General features: G+C 39.7%; 1 protein-coding gene across 1 annotated transcript; it reads left to right on the top strand.

Moving 5' to 3' along the window:
• The first annotated feature begins 233 nt into the window (after window positions 1-233).
• On the top strand, window positions 234-23,239 carry scfd1 (sec1 family domain containing 1). The gene is made up of 25 exons (XM_028438409.1): window positions 234-313; window positions 2,980-3,050; window positions 3,309-3,397; window positions 3,572-3,662; window positions 3,923-4,045; window positions 4,191-4,278; window positions 4,430-4,519; window positions 5,324-5,379; window positions 5,503-5,588; window positions 5,694-5,793; window positions 7,564-7,700; window positions 7,937-8,027; window positions 8,127-8,200; window positions 8,455-8,536; window positions 12,193-12,289; window positions 12,378-12,448; window positions 13,203-13,282; window positions 14,087-14,149; window positions 16,094-16,169; window positions 16,527-16,580; window positions 22,501-22,550; window positions 22,624-22,657; window positions 22,738-22,803; window positions 22,942-23,010; window positions 23,079-23,239. Exons 1-25 carry the CDS (start codon window positions 283-285, stop codon window positions 23,100-23,102), a joined length of 1,893 nt encoding a protein of 630 aa, XP_028294210.1. The 5' UTR covers window positions 234-282; the 3' UTR covers window positions 23,103-23,239.
• The last annotated feature ends 801 nt before the right edge of the window (window positions 23,240-24,040 follow it).

Genomic DNA, 24,040 nt, shown 5'->3' on the forward strand with positions numbered 1-24,040 from the left:
TGTTCATATTAAATTGTTTTATTTTTAATCATTAGAATGAAATAAAAATTGAAACTAAAATAAAGAATCGTTTTATTTTATCTTTTTACTTCTTTAACAATGGCTATTTTTCCTATTATTTTTTTATAAATTAATTCAGTAATTTCACACTTGACAAACTCGCAGTGAGACTTTTTAATTCTTCGTTGTATTTTATTGATTTTTTTCCCCCCCGGATGTGTGACGTATGATGACGTCGACAGTGGCCACGTCATCCTCACTCCGTCACCAACAACATTAAACATGGCGGCGTCTGTGCGGGAGAAGCAGGCCGGTGAGTTTCTACCTTTCTCTCCGTCTGTGACCGACACCATCCGTCGGTACCGGTTAGTCCGAGCATTACCGGGTCCAACCGGTTCGTGTCTATAAATATATATAAACCGACTAGTGAACTCACTAACCAGATACCCACTATCTCATCACATCATAACATAACATGTCAGTGTTATTAACAACCAACCATTAGTTTACTTTGTTCATCATTAAAATGTGACGGTAATGTTTCATCTGTTAGTGAATAATAATGACGTTTTTACGATGTTTCCCCGAGTAGAATATTTTCTACTCCATGTTCGATGATTTTTCTTTTGGTTTCTAACTCTTTCTACCAGCGTTGGGTTCAATAACATTTTTCAATTACAATTGCGTCTTCATTTATCCATGTTCAATTACAACTCAGTTTTGGGAACAGTGACCTGCTGATTTTTCTTAATTAAAACAAAAATTACAATTATTTTCCCCCTGAAAGTCAATTTAATTTTCTCAATCTCGTTCTCAATTACTAAATTACTAAAGTTCAATTACAGTTTTATTTCATGTCTCACTATTTCAATCTGCCAATCCTGATTGGCCAGTGATTGGCAGTTTGTTTTAAATGTATAGATGCATCCAACGGTTTCGACATTCCACCTAGAATGTTTTATAGACTTTATATAACATACTGTACGCATTTCTTGGTTTCAGAGATTCCTAAAGATAGGAATTGTTCTCTTACTGCAAAATGTTTTTTTTGGATGCTCTGACACATTTCATATATTGACACAAGCACTTACTTCATCAAATTGACATCTTTGACATTAATGTCGTTTTATTCATCCAGGTTAGCCACATCATGACTTGTTCTCATGCAAGTTATTTTGAAATAATGATTAAAAAAAAGAACCTAGTTTGATTTTTATACATGTTTTTGTACTTTTTTTATTGCATGAGGAGAGATCCCCACATTATAAGTGATCTACTTTTTACCTTTACTCGAGTAGATTTTTACAACAATAACTTTACTTCTACTTAAGTAAACTTTGATCAAAGTAAAAGTACTCTACTTAAGTAGATTTTTTCTGTACTCTTTCCACCCCTGTGACTGACCTTATCACGTGACCTAAACTGGCCAATGAGGGTGCTGCATAGGGATAGAATGTTGGTATATTGATACGGCAACCGTACGGATAGCCACTGTCTAACCACAATTACTGAGCTTGAATTACAGGGAAGTATTGTTGGTCCCATTTTAAATTCAAACAAGACAGAAATTATTTTATTTGGACCCAGACAAAAATTATTTTTCCACCTTTGAAACGGTATCAAAATGAGTTTTTAATTCATGTTTTCTGTCTTTTAGTTTACTGTACCTTCTCTTTTTAGTGGACTAACCCAAAAGTCAATAAAAAACTATCGCTTATCCAGAATTCTACTGTTAGAATTTTAGTTTGAAAGAAGAGAGTTGAGCTTTTAAAACCTCTGTATGGACTTACAATGTCTTTTAGAATATTTTTTAAAGGTATTTTAATGGTTTAAAGCTCCTCCATACATTATACAAACCTCCTCTGGTTTTATGTTCCTAACAGATCCTTCAGATCCTTGACTGCTTCACTTTTAAATGTGCCACGATCATCCGGTTCCACTGATTTTTTAAAAAGAAAAAGAAAACTAAAGACATCTTTTTAATTTGACTTTTAATATGCGATTAACCTTATTTTGTAATGTCTATTTTTCTAATTATGTTTGTAATCCAGTATCATTTTTAATCCATGGTTTTATTTTTTATTGGCTCTCCACTCAGATGATTTTATTTCCACACTGTATTCTTTTATTGATCTCTGTTGTCTGTCTGTTCTTGTGAAGCACTTTGGTCTGTCTGTCTGTCTGTCTGTCTGTCTGTTCCTCAAATATCGAGTCAGGCTCAGATTGACCTGAAACTTTCAACATGGCTGCTGCTTCGTTCAGGGTTGTGCAACGTTGGATTTGTTTGGACTGCAATGATACCTTTCATAAATTATTTCATAAATTTGTCTTAATTGATCAATGTTGACAGGTAGTCATGATAACTGAAAGCTGGGTAGAATCTACAGGAATGACTGCACAAAGGGCTTGGTGTCCTCAGTGAGCAATGTTTGTAACTCAGGTGAATAATAATAATAATAATAATATTTTTTTTAAAATGATTTTTTTAAAAAAAGCTTTCACTACAGTGTAGCCTATATTACAGTGCTAAATATTATGCTCTGCACAGTTCATTTAATCGACTAGCTACACACACACACACACACACACACACACACACACACGCACACACACACACACACACACACACACACACACACACACACACACATAACTCTCTCTCTCTCTCTGTCTCTCTCATCAAGCTGCAAATGTATGCTAGCCTTTATTACAGTGCTAAATATTAAACCTCCCACTTTTCTCTAGCAATACATACTTCCTATGGGCACTGCACTAGTAGAAATAAATACAGTTGAGTTCAGCATCTCTGATATTACGTAATTACAATTGAAATGGACCCCAACCCTACTTTGTTTCTGTGCTGCTCAGGTTGAACTGTTCCTCTAATCCTCCTCTGCTTAGGTCACTTCCTGTGTGTAACGAGTTCATACAGTGTTTTCTGACAAATAATCAGTAAATAATAATGTTTTGTCTTTACAGTTGCTTTGAAACGAATGCTCAACTTCAACACTCCTCCTCTGAAAAACACCACGACAGAGCCCGTATGGAAGGTAGGACACGTTGTGCACGCACAAACACACACACACCTATAGAGAGGAGACGCCGGTATAAATCTCCCCAATTTACATTTCAGAGTTTGTTTACGTTCCCTCATCTTTCTCATAATAATCAGATCATTACAGACTGTTGCACTTCCTGAAATCATCATAGCAAACATTCTTAATATGGTTAAAGTTAACTATTGCGGCCCAAATTATGCTGACCTTTGACCTCTGTGCGTGTGTGTGTATATATCTGTATGTGTGCAGGTGCTGATCTACGACCGTTTTGGTCAGGACATCATTTCACCTTTACTGTCTGTGAAAGAGCTGAGAGACATGGGAATAACACTACACCTGTAAGATACACACACACACACACACACACACACACACACACACACACACACACACACACACACACACACACACACACACACACACAGAAAGATACACAAAAGTGTTTGTACATGTTAACACCACAAATATTAGTTGTGTACTGTGTGTGTGTGTGTGTGTGTGTGTGTGTGTAGGTTGCTGCACTCAGACAGAGATCCCATCCCAGATGTTCCAACTGTTTACTTCATCATGCCCACAGAGGAGAACATCGACAGGATCTGTCAGGTGACCTTAGCAGCCAATCAGAGCACATTATTTATTGATCTACTGTAGCTGCTGTTCCTCATGTGACCACCAGGGGTCGCATTGTGTTACAGTAACAAACCTGAGCAGCAGGGGGCAGCACACTGACACCTAAAGGGTTGCATTCGCTGCAGTCAGAGAACTGTGTAGCTTTAATCTGCTGTTAGAACTGGTTTGAAACCAGTTGAACTATGTGTTTAAACTGGCTTATGAAGCAGTGTGTGATGTTTGTGTGTGTGTAGGACCTGAGGAACCAGCTGTATGAGTCCTACTACCTGAACTTCATCTCAGCCATCAGCAGGAGTAAACTGGAGGACATCGCTAGTGCCGCGTTAGCCGCTAACGCCGTTAGTCAGGTCACCAAGGTGAGAGGGGTTGCCGTGGTAACACAGGAGCACTGGTTCTTCACTGCTCAGGGTTCAAATGCCAACATCAGCTTTTCATAACGAACCATAACATGGTAACTAGTAATAATAGATCCCTTTCAAAATAAAAGCATGTGTGTTTCAGGTCTTTGATCAGTATCTGAACTTCATCACTTTGGAGGATGACATGTTTATCCTGTGTCACCAGAACAAGGAGGTCATCTCCTACCATGGTACACAAACACACACACACACACACACACACTCTTGTCCCTATGATTGCGTTTGACAGTGTTACTGTATTCATACAAGTGTCTGTTTTTGTGTGTGCGCATGCGTGTCTGTTTGTGCGTGTCTGTTTGTTTGTGTGTGTGTGTTGTGCAGCCATCAACAGAGCAGACATCCAGGACACAGACATGGAGTCGATCATGGACTCCATCGTTGACAGTCTGTTCTGTTTTTTTGTCACTCTGGGTGAGTCCGTGATGCCTTCAGGGACTGCACAAGTCTGCAGGATTGGACAGTTTTTTCATGCATATCTGTCACCAGGCTCAGTGAGTTTTTTGTGACACAACTGGTCTCCACAAGAGGGCGCTGTGCACCAGTGTCCCCTCTGCCTGTAGTTTATTTTGGTTTTGAAAATGTCATGCAGTCCATCTTGTAGTTTGTTTTGAATAAAATTATAATATAGCAATATTAGTGTAGTACACGCTTTAAACACTAGAGTCATTCCTGGGGTAGAGGTTTAAACTTTTTAAATCTAAAGGTGAGAAAGTGACTTGTTAATGGGAGCAACTTATCTGTGCATTTAAAAAAATAAATAAATCAGCAGATATGAATGTTAAGTAACATTGACTTCCACATGAGAGCACAGTAACTTCTCAATGAGCAGGGAACCCAGTTAAAGCCACTTTACATTAGATTGATGAGAAATGTGCAAAGGATCCAAACCACCACATAAGCTTTGTTTTAGCTTGGGCTAGCTGTAGCCTCATATGTAGACGTGGAGCAGTGAGGAGGAGCAGTGTTTTTTAGGAACTCACAGGAATGCCCCGCCCCAGGAAGGCTCTGATTGGCTCCTTTTACAGGAAGTAGCAGTAATAAATGTACACGAGAGGCACACAATTGGCTGGAGATGGCAGAGATTAGCATCAAATAATGCGACTCCACTGAGGGTTTTTACTGGAGGAGTTCTTAAAAAGTTACACTCTGTGATGTGAGTGACTCTTAGCCTGGGAAATACACAATAGTGTGTGTGTGTGTGTGTGAATGAATCAGGTGCGGTGCCCATCATCCGCTGTCCTCGAGGAAACGCTGCAGAGATGGTGGCTGTGGTGAGTTCACGTCCCTCCCTCTGAGTCTTCATTCAGGAAGTAGTGACATCACGGGGTGTCTCCTGGTGGTGCGTTCAGGGACGTGGGTGAGAGTGGGTGTAAACTCTGTGTTGTCTCCTGCAGAAACTGGACAAGAAGCTGCGTGAGAACCTGCGTGACGCCAGGAACAGTTTGTTCACGGGAGACAGTCTGTCAGCAGGACAGTTCAGGTGAGAGCTCAGACTACAGCTCCCAGGATGCACCACTTCTCCCTCACACACACACACACACACACACACACACACACCCTCACACACCCTACGTCTGCTCTGCAGCTTCCAGCGGCCACTGTTTGTCCTGGCCGATCGTAACGTGGACTTGGCCACGCCCCTTCACCACACCTGGACCTATCAGGCGCTGATCCACGACGTGCTGGTGAGGAACATAGACAATTATAGATCTACATTTATATATCTACAGAGGTAGAGGTGTGTGTGTGTGTGTGTGTGTGTTGGATTAATGAATTTCAATCCTAAACTTCTAGAAATATGTCACAGTTCCAAAAAAAAGCAAACAGGCTTTTTTTTGGATGACTGAATGAAATCACATTCAGTCATTCACTGACTTTATTCAGTGATTTATTATTATTTACACTGAAGTAAATAACAAAATAAAACCTCATTCATAAAGGAGGTAAACAAACAAAACAAAAAATTTGTACATAACTTTTTGAAGTTTTGAAACTTTTAATGTTCATCCAGCTAGTGCTTTGGAGTGTCTAGGTTTTTGTGTGGGAACAGGAGCTGGTCAACTTGCTGGTAGTTATATATACAGTATTTATATATTTATTGTAGTAGTTAGGTAGCTCCTAATGATTGGCCTCATTTTTCTGTCTGAGCCACAGTTAAAGTTTCTCTTTCTCCCCTCATACCAACAACAGATTAACATTTGTTTGTGTAGAAAGCCTGATTTTATTCACTTCTTATATTCTGAAATGATCAGAGCACATTAGTCGTCATCATCATCATCATCATCATCAATGTTACACTTGTTATTTACTCTGTAGTGTGATCAAACTGTGGCCTTACGTTGTACACAGTGCTAAAATAGTTGACCAGCGTGGTCTGACATCTGTCAGAGTTTCATTTCACAAGCTGCAGCTGACGTGCACACCGCGGCACACAGCTGATCAGCTCCGCGACGCAACAGCCATCATCCTTCCAAGAGAAAGAGTGGACAGAAAGGATAAAATGTAATTAAATATAACTCATTTTGTCGCGTCGAGAGCTGCTAAATTTAAGAAATGATGATGGTCAATTTTTTGGCGTGCATGTATAGCTTGGAGGAGGTGTGCATGTAGCGGTGCTATGATGGACAGGGTTGGATCCGTCTCATCTGACATTACGCACGTAGCCACTTTGACTGGCTTTATTACCTGGATAAGTTTATTTAATATCCATCCAGGGTCCATTGGTCTGCTACTAGGTGTCTAATCTTGTTCTAACTTAATGTCCAGATGGAGACAGACAAGGTGAGCAGTAATGTTTGTTGTGTTACACAATACGCTACTTCGATCAATAGTATGTATATACTTTTGATTTAAATTGTACAGGTGCAGGTTTAATCACGGTTGTTTGTTTGTTTGCTAAAGCAGAAATTCCACGCTGCTGCAACTCTTCCTCGAGTTTGCACTCACTCGTTGGTGCATTACCGCCACCCAGTGGTCGCCCACAAAAATGTGAAAAATACAATTAATAAACAAATCAATTCTGGGAAGGAGAATCGATTTTTAAAATGGGCAATAAATCATAAAATCTATTTTTCCCCCACCCTTACTAGTTGGATAAACCTGTTAACTCTGGTTAACTCCTCAGGAATCCAACATGGGAAGACTAAGTTCCCAATGTCAGAGCTCAAACATTAGTTAGTCCTGGCTTTAGCTAACTTAAAGGGATCCTCCACTGTTTTTACAAATGTAGCTTAAAATCATAAAAACTGTTGTGACCACAGGGGGCGACAGTTCCAACTCCGAGGTTTGGTAGTAGACAATGAAGGATCCTTTACTTTCCCTTAAACAGTGCGCTGACACACTCTGGTAGCTGAAGTTAGCGAATAAATCACAGACTTTTGAGGATGCAGAAACCCTGAGGATAGAACGGCTTTTATGTGGGAGCCCTTCAACAGTTTCTCACTCTGTGGTTCCAGGACTTCCACCTGAACAGGGTGACGCTGGAGGAGGGCTTGGGGGCGGAGCTCCAGACCGGCGCCCGACCCAAGAAGAAGAGCAGAAAAATGTATGACCTGACAGGAGCCGACAAGTTCTGGCAGAAACACAAAGGAAGGTGAGCGTCACTGATCACATGATCTTTTGGTAACCAGTCATTAAAAAGTCCTGGAGCGCTTTGTCAAAGTGAACTATTACTAACACTGTGTGTGTGTGTGTGTGTGTGTGTGTGTGTGTGTGTGTGTGTGTGTGTGTGTGTGTGTGTGTGTGTGTGTGTGTGTGTGTGTGTGTGTGTGTGTGTGTGTGTCTGTGTGTGTGTGTGTGTCTGTGTGTGTGTGTGTGTCTGTGTGTCAGTCCGTTCCCAGAGGTGGCTGAGTCGGTCCAGGAGGAGCTGGACTCGTATCGAGCTCAGGAGGACGAGGTCAAACGTCTGAAGAGCATCATGGTGGGACACGCCCCCTACTGACCACATGTCACAGATGCCCCGTCGTAACCATAGCAACACAGATGGAACTTAGCACTAATGCTAACTGTGTGTGTTCAGGGGTTGGAGGGCGAGGATGAAGGAGCCATCAGCATGTTGTCAGACAACACGGCCAAACTCACCTCAGCCGTCAGGTGACCAGAGGCCCCGCCCACTGCACCGCCGTGACATCAGCATGACATCAGCGCCAAAGTTTACAGTTTAAAGTTTTTTTGACTGGTTTAAAACTGGTTTGATTTACACCAGTTTCAAATGTTATTTTAAACTGGTTCAAATAGTTAGATCTGGTTCAGATATTTCTATTCATTCTGAAAGACGTTTTTGAAACACGTGAAACGATGTGTTCAAGGACAGTCTGTAAAGCACTTCTCTGTGTGCTGTGCTTCAGTTCGCTTCCAGAGCTGCTGGAGAAGAAGAGACTGATCGACCTTCACACCAACGTAGCCACAGCCGTGCTCGACCACATCAAGGTAACCTGCCCACTCGGGTAACTTAAACCTGGTTAACGTGAATAAACCTGCTTAAAGCCAGAGGGGCATGGCTGAATTCGAACTGTAAATCCCGTCCCCCACTCTGAAAATCCCTCCCAGTCTCCTCCTCTCACGGAAGTGTATGAAATTGCGCACGAGAGCTGAACGTGTACTACCGGTAAAACGTGTTGCCATGCAAAAAGATGCACACAAAATATAGGAAAATGGAACATTAGTTTACCTGTCTAGAAGAAAAACAGCCACTTGCGCGTCCAAAGTTAGTCCAAGACTGAAAACAAGTTTGCACTGTGCACACGTTTCACAATATATCACGGCAGCCAATGAGGGGGCTCCTTCGTGGGCTCTGCTCACTGTGCCTCATAATTAATTATAAGGCACAGTGAGCAGAGCCCACAGACAGCACGCAGACGTACAGTTTTTTCAGAAATGATTACTTTTACGATACTATATGATGCTAATAAGATTTTTGTTTATAATTAAAGAAAATAAATCGAGTACTCCAGTTTTAAGTTGAAACTGGTTAACGTGACTAAACCTGGTTTATTTAAACCTGGTTAACATGACTAAACCTGGTTTATTTAAACTTGATTAACGTGACTTCACCTGGTTAGTGTATACCTGGCTAATTTAACTGTTAACTGGGTTAACAGGACTACATTTAATTAGACTAATTCTAGTCTAGTCCCAGGGGTCAATTGCTTTTGTTACAGACACTTAAAAAAATCACAAAGAAAAGAATAAAATGTTTAACAAAGATGAAAGAAAGAATAAACATTAAATAAGTGTATATTTAAGTAAAAGAAAATAAGGATCAGATACACACACATTACAGTAGTAAAAAATAAAATTCGATGGATAATATTAATAATGCAAATTACATACAAATATGATAAAGATATTTACAACAATCAAGCTGTGAGGTTACAGTGATGCATTATACAGTTTGATTTCTATGGTGTTCTGTGGACCACCGTGGTTGGATCAGCCTGGTGCTGAAGGTGCTTCTGTGACTGACCAGCACATCATGGAGTGGGTGGGACTCATTGACCAACATGGCTTTCACCTTGGACAGGCTCCTCCTCTCTGTCACCACTGTCAGAGAGTCCAGTTTAATCCCCACAATGTCACTGGCCTTGTGGTTGAGTCTGTTGGTGTCTGTGACCCTCAGTCTGCTCCCCCAGCAAACAACAGCGTAGAGGATCGCACGCTCCACCACAGACTCATAAAACATCCTCAGCATTTTTCTGCAGATGTTGAAGGACCTCAGCCGTCTCAGAAAATAGAGGCGGCTTTGGTCCTTCCTGTAGAGGGAGTCTTTGTTCCTCCCCCAGTCCAGTTTATTGACAATCACCACTCCCAGATATTTGTACTCCACCACAATGTCCACACTGACCCCCTGGATGGAGACAGGGCTGACTGGCCTCTTGGTTCTTCTCAGGTCCACAATCAGCTCTTTGGTCTTTGTCACATTGAGCTGTAGATGGTTCAGCTCACTACATGTGACAAAGCTGTCCACAGCAGCTCTGTACTCCACCTTGTCCCCCTCCCTCATACATCCAACCACTGCAGAGTCATCAAAGAACTTCTGGAGATGACAGGTCTCAGTGCAGTAGCTGAAGTCTCTGGTGTAGGTGGTGAAGAGGAAGGGAGACAGTACAGTCCCTTGAGGGGCCCCGGTGTTGCAAACCTGGTTAACTCAAACTTAGTTAGTTAACCTTGTTAGCATATACCTGTGGGGTATTTCATCAAATTAACCCTAAACATTAAATTGAAATGAACAGAGGGAGCATTGGTGCTATGTGACACTGCTGGATGTCACATCCAACACTGCAGATGTGGTGCAGGTGTATGGCAAGCCCTTTTAACATTTAACAATATTTAGAGATATCTACAAGTTCATTCTGACTAGTCACGATTCCAGTTCGAGATATCTATAATGTAATTTTGACAAGTTAAAACGTGATTAAAGATATCTACAAATGTCATTAACGATATCTTTAATGACTGGGAGTTGAAGATATCTTGATTTGGAATCATGACTAGTCAGAATGCACTTGTAAATATCTCTAAATGGTGTTACGGATAGTCATAATTTAGTTGCAGATATTCACATCTCATATTGCGCCTATCCATAACTGAATTAAAGATATCTGTAATGACAAACCCCATACACATCAATGGGGAAAGTGACATCATTTATCCTAGGAGGAATTACGTTGTGGATATCTGACATTACAATTGTGGATAGGAAGAATGTCATTGTAGATATCTGAAATTTTGACTAGGAAGAATTAAATTGCGGATATCTGTATTACATATCCAGACTAGCTATTAAATGTTGAAAGGGCTAGCCATAGCAGGTGAGCTGTGTGCGCGCATCTCCCGAAAAGTGATAGTGAATTTTTGGTATTGGGGAGAGTCTTTGCCCTGTGACTGTCCCTGAATATCTATTTATTTTCAGAGCTTTCTCATTATTAATCTCTGATCAATTATAGAACATTTATATCATGCGTTAAACAGAGGCGATGGATATTTCTGATGGTTTAAACACATCTAATTAAAAAGTACAGTACACGTTAAAAACATAAGGCAATGATTCTATCGTCATTTGTATCTATTTAAAATCATAATTAAATATTTACCATAATATTCCAGTAATCACTTTTTAAAATACAGTGTTAAAATGATATAAAATTTTTTTTATATATATATATATATATATATAGTCTTTTTGACTCCTTTTTAGTAGATCTATATTGAGTGTTTTAAAGCAGCACTAAATTACTTCTTTAATAATGATGACGTGGGTTCATGACATTGTGTCTGTAGTTTAAGCCAAGCCTGCTGCTTAAACCTGGTTGGGAGCAGGTTTGACCCACGGACTGTGTTACTATGGTAACCAAGGTGTTTTCTCGTTGATGAAACATTCCAGCTTAACTGAGCCGGACTCTCTGGGTTTGATGAAATACCCCTCTGGTTGATGCTAACCAAGTTAACTCACTACATTTGGTTTATTTAACAAGGTTTAAGAATAGAATAGAATAGAATCAACTTTATTGGCCATGTGATGTAAGTTATACACACGAGGAATTTGACTTGGTGAACTGTGCTCTCTCTAATAGTGTAAACATTAAATAATAACAATTAACTAGAGAAAAATAAAAAAATAAATATAAACAGTAGTTAGACTAATATGTGCAAAACTAAATAAAATAATATAACAAGATGACAATAACAAGATAATAATAATAATAATAATACTAGTAATAATAACAATAATAAGATAATAGTGCAGTAGTGCAGTGATGAGTAGTGCAGGTGAACATTTAAATTAAATATTATGTACATGAACATTGTCAGTGACAGATTGATCCAGGGTTGATTAATTGTAGTTTATTTATCTGGTTAATGTGACTAGACTTGGTTGAACCTGGTTCACTCAAACTCAGTTTATGTGACTAAACCTGGTTAGTGTATATCTGGTTAATTTAATCCAGGTTAATTGACTACATTTAGTGAATTTGAAACTAAATCTAGTTGATTTAAATCTGGTTGATGTGGCTGAACATTGTTAACTCAAACCTGTTATTGTGACTCAAGCTGGTGTGTGTGTTTTGTGTACTTTATGTCCTCAGAGTCGTAAACTAGACGTGTACTTTGAGTTTGAAGAGAAGCTGATGGGAAAATCTACTTTGGACAAATCACTGCTGGACGTCATCAGTGACCCTGATGGTAACACAGGCAGCAGAGGGCATGCTGGGAGATGTAGTCCTACAGTCAGTGCTTTACTAGCATTTGTGTGTGTGTGTGTGTGTGCTAGCTGGAATGCCCGAAGACAAAATGAGGCTGTTTCTCATCTTCTACATCACAGCACAGCAGCCACCATCAGAGGTAACACACAAACACACACACACACACACACACACACAATTTCAAACTGGTTTGTGGAACCAGTTTGAAATTTTTAGGTTTTAGAACAAATTCGGATTGGTTTACAGTTGGTTTTAAACTGGTTTACAGATGGTGTTAGAATGGTTTACAGATGTTTTAGGCTGGTTTACAGCTGGTCTTAAACCGGTTTCTAGTTGGTTTTGAGCTGGTTTCCAGTTAGTTTTAGACTGGTTTAAAGCTGGTTTTCATGCTGGTTTTAGAGTGGTTTATAACTGGTTTTCAAGTAGAATCAGAGCTGTAAAGCAGACTGTAGGACAGTGGGCGGGGCCTCTGAGCGTCCTCCTGTCCGTTTCCTTTTGATCGCCCCTCTCTCGCCCCTCTGAGTGATGGAGGGATTCCATTTCTACAAAAACAGGCTGGTGCTCTCCTCACGTGTCTCAGGTTGTGTAACAGACCCATGCAGAGCCATCAGTCACAGACAGATAGACCATATATGCACAGGTCACTGGTTTATTATTACACTATACCAGTTAGAAACCAGTGATATTCATACACAACACAACACACCTGCCTATGCTTGTGTAGGATATTGTTTTGTGTGTTTTTGTCATTTTCAGTTGATGTTTTTTCCATTGTTTTGTGTGGTTTTGTATATTTTGATGTAATTTTCTGCATTTTGTGTGTGTTTGGAGTAATTTCATGTATTACTGTTGTCTTTGTGTGTTTTTCTGGTCATTGTGTGTGTGTGTTGCAGTTGGACTTTGAGCAGTATAAGAAGGCTCTGCTGGACGCAGGCTGTGACCTTTCACCTCTGAACTACATCAGACAGTGGAAGTGAGTGAATCCAACACTTCTGACCAATCACAGTGTCCCTCAAATGTCACATGATCCACATTCAGTGAGAAACCTCAACCGTTGAGTAGCGACTATTTAGCAGCAGCTGACACAGTAACACTCTGGTGTCTTAAACCAGCTGGTGATCATGTTAACTGGTGACTGAGTGTTAGCTGGTCATCAGTTAACACGGACACCGGTTTGAACATCACAGCAGTGAAGCTGGGACCTGCTGATGGAGTTTATATACTGGTTTATACTAGTTTATATTAGTTTATATACTGGTTTATACTAGTTTATATTAGTTTATATACTAGTTTATATTCTGGTTTATATACTGGTTTATACTAGTTTATATACCGATTTTTACTGCTTTAAACTGGTTTTTACTGGTTTATATACTGGTTTATACTAATTTATATACTGTTTTTACTGATTTTGACTGGTTTATACTGGTTTATACTAGTTTATATTCTGGTTTTTACTGGTTTATATACTGGTTTATATACTGTTTTTTACTTGTTTATACTAGTTTATATACTGGTTTTTACTGATTTTTACTTGTTTATATTGGTTTTTACTGGTTTATACACTATTTTTTTTAACTGGTATATACTAGTTTATATATTGGTTTATACTGGTTTTTACTGTTTTATTTACTGATCTGTACTAGTTTATATACTGGTTTTTACTAGTATTGACAGTGTCAGAAAGTTGTGTCTGTATTGATTGAGGCTGAGGCTGATCAATAAGTCACTTCTGATATTTCATCCTGATTTTTTTGTTTTGCCTCTATCTTTGTAGAGCGTTCACTAAGATTGCGTCGACTCCTGCAAACTATGGCGGTTCTGGAGTCAAACCCATGGGGTAAGTTTAGGTAACAGAAAAAAATAAATAATCATCAATAAATATTTGATACGTTAAGTTGTTTGATGGAAAAACTGGAAAAATAGCTTAATAAAATGTAAAGATTGAAGGTTTTTTATTATTTTATTTTGCATGTGAGAACATGTAATTGAAATGTGTGCAGCATACTATAAATAATAAATGAATTAATAATAAACAGGAAGTAGACATACACACAGGATGATGAAGATGTGTGACAGCATCAGATCTTTGTCTGATTGTTCATCCTAAAAATTAAATTGTGTTGCTATGCAGATGATGTTTGACTTTATTCTACAAATAAACTGACAAGTTTAAATACTTCTTATTATAAATCTAATCTATCACTGTCAGACAGCACTGCTACGTGCTAAGCTAACCCAAACATGTGGAATTTATTGTTACGTGCTAAGCTAACCAAACATGTGGGACTGGTTGCTACATGCTAAGCTAACCAAACATGTGGGACTGGTTGCTACATGTTAAGCTAACCTAAACATAATTTTTTAGACATGTTTTTTTTAAAAAGTAAATGTTTATTGAATATTCTGACATTTTTAAAATATTCCAGTAGCCTTTGCTTTTCATAAAAAGCACAACAAAGTTTTTCATTTATATTAGACCTTCAAATAAAACAAATAATGCATTCCAAAAAAACTAAAGTGCATTAAAGGGGAGGTAGGATGAAAAAAATCACTTTATAATGGTTTTGCTACAGTGATATACATCCTTTAGCCTCATTCAGAGGGACAAAGTTGAAAAGGTTGTGTTTCCTTCCTCCCTTGTTATTCCACATTTTTTCAATGTTGCGCCCCTAGCATTTGCCTATACTGCCTATGCCACGGGCCGGTTATTGCACATTTTGTAAAAACAAAGTCAGCTCTAAACGGGCGAGTTGGATTTTGCCCACGTTGGTAGGTGACGTCCCCTAACACGCCTCCTAGAATGTGAGCTCCTCCCTCTCCAACTAGCCAACAGCTAAAACAACACTGCGGTTTAATATACATGTTAAGCTAACCTAAACATGTGGGACTGGTTGCTACATGCTAAGATAACCAAATGTGTGGGACTGGTTGCTACATGCTAAGCTAACCAAACATGTGGGACTGGTTGCTACATCTTAAGCTAACCTATACATGTGGGACTGGTTGCTACATGCTAAGGTAATCTAAACATGTGGGACTGGTTGCTACATGCTAAGCTAACCAAACATGTGGGACTGGTTGCTACATGCTAAGCTAACCAAACATGTGGGACTGGTTGCTACATGCTAAGCTAACCAAACATGTGGGACTGGTTGCTACATCTTAAGCTAACCTATACATGTGGGACTGGTTGCTACATGCTAAGGTAATCTAAACATGTGGGACTGGTTGCTACATGCTAAGCTAACCAAACATGTGGGACTGGATGCTACATGCTAAGCTAACCAAACATCTGGGACTGGTTGCTACATGCTAAGCTAACCCAAACATGTGGGACTGATTGCTACATGCTAAGATAACCAAACATGGGTACTGGTCTCTGTATAGAGTTCCTTCATTCTCAGAAGAAGAAGAACATTTATCGTCTGTAACCGTGGAACACCAAGATTAATCTTTAGTTTCCTTCTACCTCACCTCAGAGATACACAACGTGTTTGTTTGGAATATGAAACAGATGCTGCAGAGACTGTCAGATGTGGAGGAGACATTTATCAGCTGCTTGTTAATGTGTCTTCATGTTGGTACATTTAGGAACAGATCTATTCGTTATACGTCTGCGACAAAGGACAGTTCTGTGTAGGTCTGTGAATCAGAGGAACAGACAGTGTCAGTAGCTACTGACCTTTGGGTAACATGTTGTGGGTGTAACGAATAAATCCAACCTGCTGTGTTTGATTGAGCTCGTTCTCCATCCTAACCCTGCCCTCCTCCTCCTCCTCAGGCTCTTCTCCCGGGTGATGAACACTGGCTCTCAGTTTGTCATGGAGGGCGTGAAGAACCTGGTGCTGAAACAACACGTGAGTCCAAACCAAACAAAGCCCCAGTAACCTGAGCCTGAGCCACGTTTCTAAAGCCGAGGCGCAGAGACGCACTGAAAAACACTCAGGTCTCATCATTTCATGGACAGGTCACAGCTCAGGGAGAAACTTCACTTCATTCACTTTAATTTATCATGTTTATTAACACTAAGCAGTCACAAGATAACATGAGCTCCAGTCAAACTGTAACACCAACCGCTACCAGGGCTCAGTGTGTCAGAAACGTTTTCAAATGATCATTATTATTAAACTGGTTTGAGTGTTTCATGTGTCAGAAACCAGTAACTAGTAACTGTACTATCAACTAAAGTATGATGTCATTGTTTCCTCCTGTAGAACCTCCCTGTGACTCGGATCCTGGACAACCTGATGGAGATGAAGTCTCACCCTGTGAGTGTTTGCACACAAAACACAAACTGGTTTAAAGCAGTATTTATAAACTGGTTTTAAACATGTTTAAAGTTACTTTATTGACCAGGTAATTCTGACATAAAGGTTAGTGTTTAAACTAGGGATGCACCGAAATGAAAATTTGTAGCCGAAGCTGAATAAAAAAAAAACGCTTTGCCGGATACCGAATATGGAATGCGGTTGTTAAGTTTTTCAATATTTTTTTTAATAGTGCATAAATAGCCTAGAATAATTTTTTAGACATGTTTTTTTTTAAAAAGTAAATGTTTATTGAATATTCTGACATTTTTAAAATATTCCAATAGCCTTTGCTTTTCATAAATAGCACAACAAAGTTTTTCATTTATATTAGACCTTCAAATAAAACAAAACATGCATTCCAAAAAAACTAAAGTGCATTAAAGGGGAGGTATGATGAAAACAGTGATATACATCCTTTAGCCTCATTCAGAGGGACAAAGTTGAAAAGGTTGTGTTTCCTTCCTCCCTTGTTATTCCACATTTAGTAATCTTTCTTTTTTTTTTTTTTTTCAATGTTGCGCCCCTAGCATTTGCCTATACTGCCTATGCCACGGGCCGGTTATTGCACATTTTGTAAAAACAAAGTCAGCTCCAAACAGGCCCACGTTGGTAGGTGACGTCACCTAACACGCCTCCTAGAATGAATAAAACTGCACTACTGGACGCCCAAGCTGCACTACAATTTCTGCCGCCGATTGTGTTGGGAGTCACTACTTGGAGCCACGGACCCATAGTTCACACACATCAGCTGTTAGCACTCCGTGCTAATCCTACACCAGCATATGCAGCGAGACCCGACATCGCTTGTGAACTGAGGAGGAAACAATGGGGATGTTTGCGGATTCGTGGCTCACAGCGCTAACAACAGACTCGGTTGTGGAATTGGACAGTTTCCCACATTTACGCGGTGACGGACGACAGAGAGCGGTAAGGGGAGAGTCTGGTTGTGTTTGTGTGAGGAAAGGAGGAGCTGCTGCTGCTCTGCTCCTGCAGCAACGCGCACACACTTTTACGGCTCAAAATCACTGCACGTTGCTTGACTGTCGTCATTGCGTCACACGCTACTATTCGACCTTGCTTTTAACTCACCAAACCGAGGGCCGAATGTTGCATTCTTTTGCAATATTTGGCCGAATATATTCAGTGGCCGAAAATTCGGTGCATCCCTAATCTAAACTGGTTTAAAGCTGGATTTATGGTACCAGTTCAAAGTGCTTTTTTAAACTGGTGTCAAATGGGTTTTTGTGATAGACTAGTTTAATCTGGTTTAAAGTAATATTTTTACACTGGTTTCAAATGGGTTTTAAACTGGTTTAAAACAGTGTTTTTACTGGTAAAGCTGTATTTGAGATTAGGTTAATATTGTTTCTCTCTGTTGGACTGGTTTAGAAGTATTTTTAAACTGGTGTGCATGTGTGTGTGTGTCTGTGTGTGTGTTTTGTCAAGGTCGATTAATGGATGAACAGAGCGCTGAAATGCCAAATACACTTTATCAAAACGTGATGTTTCTGTGTTTCCTCTAACCACACACACACACACACTGAGACACACATGTACACACACACACACTGTTCTCTCAGTGTGACTCACATTGAGGACAGAGTCTCTGTTGTTGTCTGCCTGGGATGAAGATCAAAGCGATTCTTCTTCCTGAAAGTGAACAAACGTCTGCGTCTCTGAGGACTAAAGGAACTAAATCTACCATCTTTACTCCTCACGTGCTTCACATCCGTGTGGTTTCTGTCTCTCTTCATCCACACGAATGCTTTCACCTCTAAATTAAACTGTAAAAAACCTCCAAACCTGCCGCGTCACCTTGGTTTATGTTGCTTAACAAGAGCTGAGGCTGAGCTGGGGGCGAGGCTTCTTTATCTTTCTCTTTTGGCGTGTTTGTTTATTTAATCTTTTAAATCATTGGTTCATACAAACTTCACTCCCAACAATGTCCCACACTATATCAACTTTTTAAACTGGTTTAATACTGGTTTAGAGATGCTGCTGAAACTGGTTTCAAAATCATTATTAAATTGGTTTAAAGATGGTTCTTAAAGTGGTTTAAAGATGTTTTAAAATTGGTTTGAAGATGATTCTTAAACCGGTTCGAAGTTTGTTCTGAAACTGGTTTAAAGATAGTTCTTAAAGTGATTCAAATATGGTTTCAAACTGTTTTAAAGATTATTTTTAAACTAGTTTAAAGATGTTTTGAAACTGTTCTTAAACTGGTTTAGTTCGTTCTGTAACCGTTTTAAAGATGCATTTAAACCAGTTTTTTAAAGTGGATTGAAGACATTTTTTAAACTGCTTCAAAGATGGTTCTTTAGTTCTGAATTTGGTTTAAAGATGTTTTTTTTTTTTTTTTAACTTAGTTTTTATTTATTTCAGCCAACACAGTACAGTAAGACGATGTAGAGTTTCTCTACTACATAGCCATCGTTGAATCTGTAAACTTCAGGTAAAATAAAAATTAAAAACAAAGAAGCACCATACTATAGCAATATTTAAAACAACAATAACAACACGGCAAGCACCCAAGAGGTTCAACCAGAAAATATAACAAGATAATAAAATGCTAGCAATGGACAATATTGTAGTTAGTCTTTAAGATATAATAACATAGAAATTCCCTATAGAGTCATATATAAAGATACAAGGGTAAACAAAAATCCTAAGTACCAATGGTAAACAACAAAAACAGTAGAAACTAAAGGAACACCACAGATCCTCTCCATCCTAAACTCAGACACATGGTTCATAGTCAGACAGGCATCAGAGGAGGCATTACCAACTACAGCTGAAAAACGGGCAAAGTGGGTCTTCATCTCGAAATGAAAACGTCTTTCTGGAGTCTTACTAAGTATGTAATGTCCTCCAAATGATAGATGTCTTGGACTTTTTGAACCCAGATATCATAAGTAGGGGGTCCGGTTTCAACCACCTTAAAGTTACACACTTGAGGGCTGCTGTGAGCTCTATATTCAACAGATATTTCCTCGCTCGATCATTAATGCCGTTGGGTGTAACACCTAGAAGCACCACTGGGGGGTCTTGTGGAATGGTCTGTACTTTCAATGCCTCAAATACTTTTCTCCAGAATACACTCAACTTGGTGCATGTCCAGAACATGTGAGTGTGGTTAGCCACATGCGTCCCACACTTCCTCCAACAGGAGCTAGGATTATTTCTGGACTTCTAAAGAAACGAATAATCATCTTCCATTTGAATTCTCTCCATTTATTTGAGTTTGTGACCGAGTGAGCTTCTGTACAAATATCTTCCCAGGTGTCCTGTGCTATGACCATGTTTATCTCCGCCCCCCATCTCAGTCTAACTCTGTCTGAGCCATTTGCATTCATAGATAAAAATATGTTACATAATTTACCAATGACTTTCTTATGATGCTTCCCCTTCTGTATAAATAGCAGAAACTCTTCTATGGGTGTAGGTTTTATAAGTTTGTCCCACTCATTTTGTGTCATCAAGAATGTTCTTAGCTGCAAATAATGAAAAGAAGTCTGTCTTGGGGAGGTCATATTCATTTTTAAGCTGTTCAAATGTCTTCAATTTATCTACTTCCAATAGAAGTGTATGTAATAATCTGCCCATCTTCTGAAACCCACTATATATCTAATTTGTTGGGTGTGAAAGACTTTATCAAACCAATGCTTGTTAAAGATGAAATTAGCTTTGGTAGTCCTAATGCTCTCTTAATTTTAATCCATATTTTAAGCGTAATGTTTATCAAATCTGCCATTGCTTTGACAGGTGAATCAAGAAAAGGCAGAAACTGCAGGGGCTCTACACACATGCCTTTCTCAATGTGTGTGTGTATGTGTGTGTGTGGCATTCTACATCCACATTAACAAGGATCTTAATTGTGCTGCCCAAAAATAGTACTTGAAGTGTGGGAGTTTTAGACCTCCATTTTGTTTCGATTGCTGTAGTGTTATCAGATGTATTCTGGGACGCCTGCTATGCCAAACAAGTTTTGAAATTATTTTATCTAAATGGTTGAAAAAAGACTTTGGGATCTCTACAGGTAGCATCTGAAATAGATAAAGTAATTTGGGCAGAACATTCATGCGAATACTTTCAACATGAGCAAACAGAGAGAGGAGAAGTTCAGACCAACGCTTCTAATGAATTCATTGTAATTAACATCAAATAGATTATGTAGAGATGGGGGATATATATACCCAGGTATTTGATACCTTTCCCTGGCCACTTAAATCCGCTTTTAGATTTTATACTTTGTGGGATTTTATTTTTATGTCCATAGCCTCCGTTTTATCGACATTCACTTTGCATCCAGAATAATAGTCACATTTATTAATAAGCTCCTTCTGATATGGTATTGTTGATGTAGGTGTAGGCTCTGTCAAATATAACAGAACATCATCTGCATATAAAGATAATTTATGCTCCTCCCCATTAATGAGTATGTCTTTTATATTAGCATCATCTCTGATGACATAGGGACATAGGGAGCATCCTTGCCGGCAGCCTCGCTCCAGTGTGAACCTCTCTGATCCACAGCCATTCACTTTTATTGCAGCCTGTGGACATGAGTACAGTGTTTGTATTCAATTTAGAAAGTTGGGACCAAATCTTATTAAGAAGATTTTCAAACCACTTTTAGATTCATCTTTAAACCAGTTTCAGAACTAACTAAACCAGTTTAAGAACATCTTTAAACTCAGAATTAAATGTATCTCTAAATGAAATATTGCACCCCATAAAGTCCTGTTATTGGCCAAGGGAAGGGATGAAAAAAACCCAATATTATGCAGTACCTGGACAGCGTCCAATGATTGTTATCAGAGAGCATATGCAGGATTCAGGCTCCGTAGATGGGATGATGAACTTCTGGACGTAGTCCATGGCCTTTCTAAGATCAGAAATCTCCTTTTCCTTATCCTTGTGTGAAATCCTGAGCCTTGCGGGGTAAAGAAGTCCGTAACGGACTCCTCCTCTTAGTCGTAGCGCTCTCTTTACGCCCGTGAATGCAGCTTTGACGACGCGGGATGTGTAATCAGAAAGGATGGCAATTCTTTTCTTGTTGTTGGTCAGGGGTGCTCTGTCACGGGCTCTCCTCAGGATCTCCATAGCGTCACCATCGTAGTGTATCTTGGCGATGATCACTCAGGATTTTTCACGATCTCCTGGCTTTTTGGGGGCGAACGTACAATGAGAGCAGTCAATCTTTATGTCTCGATCCATCTGTAGCACGGCCTTAATCACTTTAGAGACCGCATCAGGTGAGCTGGAGCCCGGATACTCATCAGTTCTTGGAGGCCTTGCCGCATTTCCACTGAACTTATGTTTTTGAGGCTTTTCTGCCATTAAGACTAGTGGAACTAACATTATTGGACGTTTGATGTGAGGGCTGAGTTCCATGAGCTCTTTAAGGCTGGTGTCCTCTGTAGAATAAATGTTTTTTTCTAACAAATCACATTAGCCCTGCAGGAGCTCTGAAAAAGATGTCTACTCCATACTGTGCTCGCTGGTGCCCCCCATTTAAAGATGCTTTTAAAATGGTTTAAAGATGCTTTTAAAATGGTTTAAAGATGATTTTAAAATGGTTTAAAGATGATTTTAAACTGGTTTAAAGATGCTTTTAAACTGGTTCAAAGATGCTTTTAAACTGTTCTTAAACTGGTTTAGTTAGTTCTGAAACTGGTTTAAAGATGGTTCTTAAAGTGGTTTGAAAATCTTCTTAATGTGGTTTAAAGATGGTTTTAAACCGATTTGAAATTAGTCCTGAAATTGGTTTAAATAGATGTTACTAAACTGGTCTAAATATGGTTTTTAAACTGGTTTAAACATGAGTTGTTGTTGTTGTCATACGTTAAATGAAACTTTTATTTTTCTTTTTATTCAGGAAACAGACGATTATCGATACTTTGACCCAAAGATGCGAGGCAGTGAGAGGTGAGTCAGCCAATCAGATCACAGACAGCTGTCACATGATCACCTGATGTTTATGTTTTGGTCTTTGTTTCAGCTCCATTCCACGAAACAAGAACCCATTCCAGGAGGTGAGACAGGAACCAGTCTGCTTTGGTTTCACTGGTTTCCACTGCACACGTGTGTTTCATGGTTTGTTCTTCTTCCTCAGGCCATCGTCTTTGTGGTCGGAGGAGGAAACTACATCGAGTACCAGAACCTGGTGGATTATACCAAGGTAAAGGAATCCATCACCACTTCATACAGACTCGCATTTAATAACTGGTTTTAGGGAAAGATCAATAAATGTAGACAATAAAGAACCAATGTCCTGGTCCTGGTTTTTGGTTCCTGTTGTAACTGTGTTGTGTTTCAGTCCAAACAGGGGAAGAAGGTGATCTATGGCTGTAGTGAACTCTTCAACGCTGCTCAGTTCATCAAACAGGTGACTGTCTTTATGTGGCTCCGCCCCCTGATCTTCTGATGTTCTAACATTGTGTTCTTCCTCCTCAGCTCTCTCAGCTCGGTCAGAAGTGAAGTGATCATCCTTTGGCTCCTCCCCCTGGCGTCCTCACAGCTAATAAATCAAGTCTCTCACCAACGTTCCTCCTCTTCCTACTGAACCGTCTCCAAACGTTTGTTTTTCTTTGTTCATAAAAGATTTTCTAACGATGTGTTCTGCGTCCGTTTCATAATTAAGAATTCAACTAAATTTACCTGATGAACTCGTCCAGCCCCACCAGGATAAACCAGGACGAGGACCAGAGTTTGTTTTCTGACACCTGGTAAAAGATCTAACCAGGGAGAGGAGAGTCTGGTCCTAGAGCTGTGGACTAGATCTTTACCCTGGTCGGGTGCTGGAGGAGTTTAGGGCCTCCTGTTCCCATGGAGCAGTGGGCGATGGAGGAGGTCAAAGGTCAACGTCCAGGTCTCAGGGATCACCAGGGGCCTCATGTACAAAGACTGAAAAATGGTGTGAAATAAACGTACGTCTCAATCCAGAGAAAGGCGGAGTATGCTCGTAAAAATTCTGATGTTTTGAATCTGTGCATAGGACTGGATCCACGCACCTATGCTTTGAACATCTAAATCGGTGAATGTCCTGTTCACGCCCACATTTACATACGGATCGGTGCCGGGATTTCCCTCAGCTGATCAGAAAAGCTGCGCTCTTACCACCAGTAACACAGAAAAGAAGGTTTAACATTGTTAGACCAACAGCAATATGTAAGACGGAGATGATTCAACAGTGAAGAAAGTGAAATAATATAGACACAGTTCACTGCATGATGTACACCCGTTTTTATGCTTGCGTATTTTTTGTACACGAGGCCCCAGGACAAGGTCCTCGAAGTCTGAGGCTAGGGGTCTCTAGGTCAGGTAATTTCAAAGTCGTAGATAGATGGACCCAGCCTTAGAGAGAGGGGGAGGAGCATAGAGTACAGCTGAGGCGGTTCACCTGGTAAAAACACCCC

The sequence above is a fragment of the Gouania willdenowi genome, chromosome 22 (genome assembly GCF_900634775.1).
Source record: "Gouania willdenowi chromosome 22, fGouWil2.1, whole genome shotgun sequence".
Taxonomy (NCBI): domain Eukaryota; kingdom Metazoa; phylum Chordata; class Actinopteri; order Blenniiformes; family Gobiesocidae; genus Gouania; species Gouania willdenowi.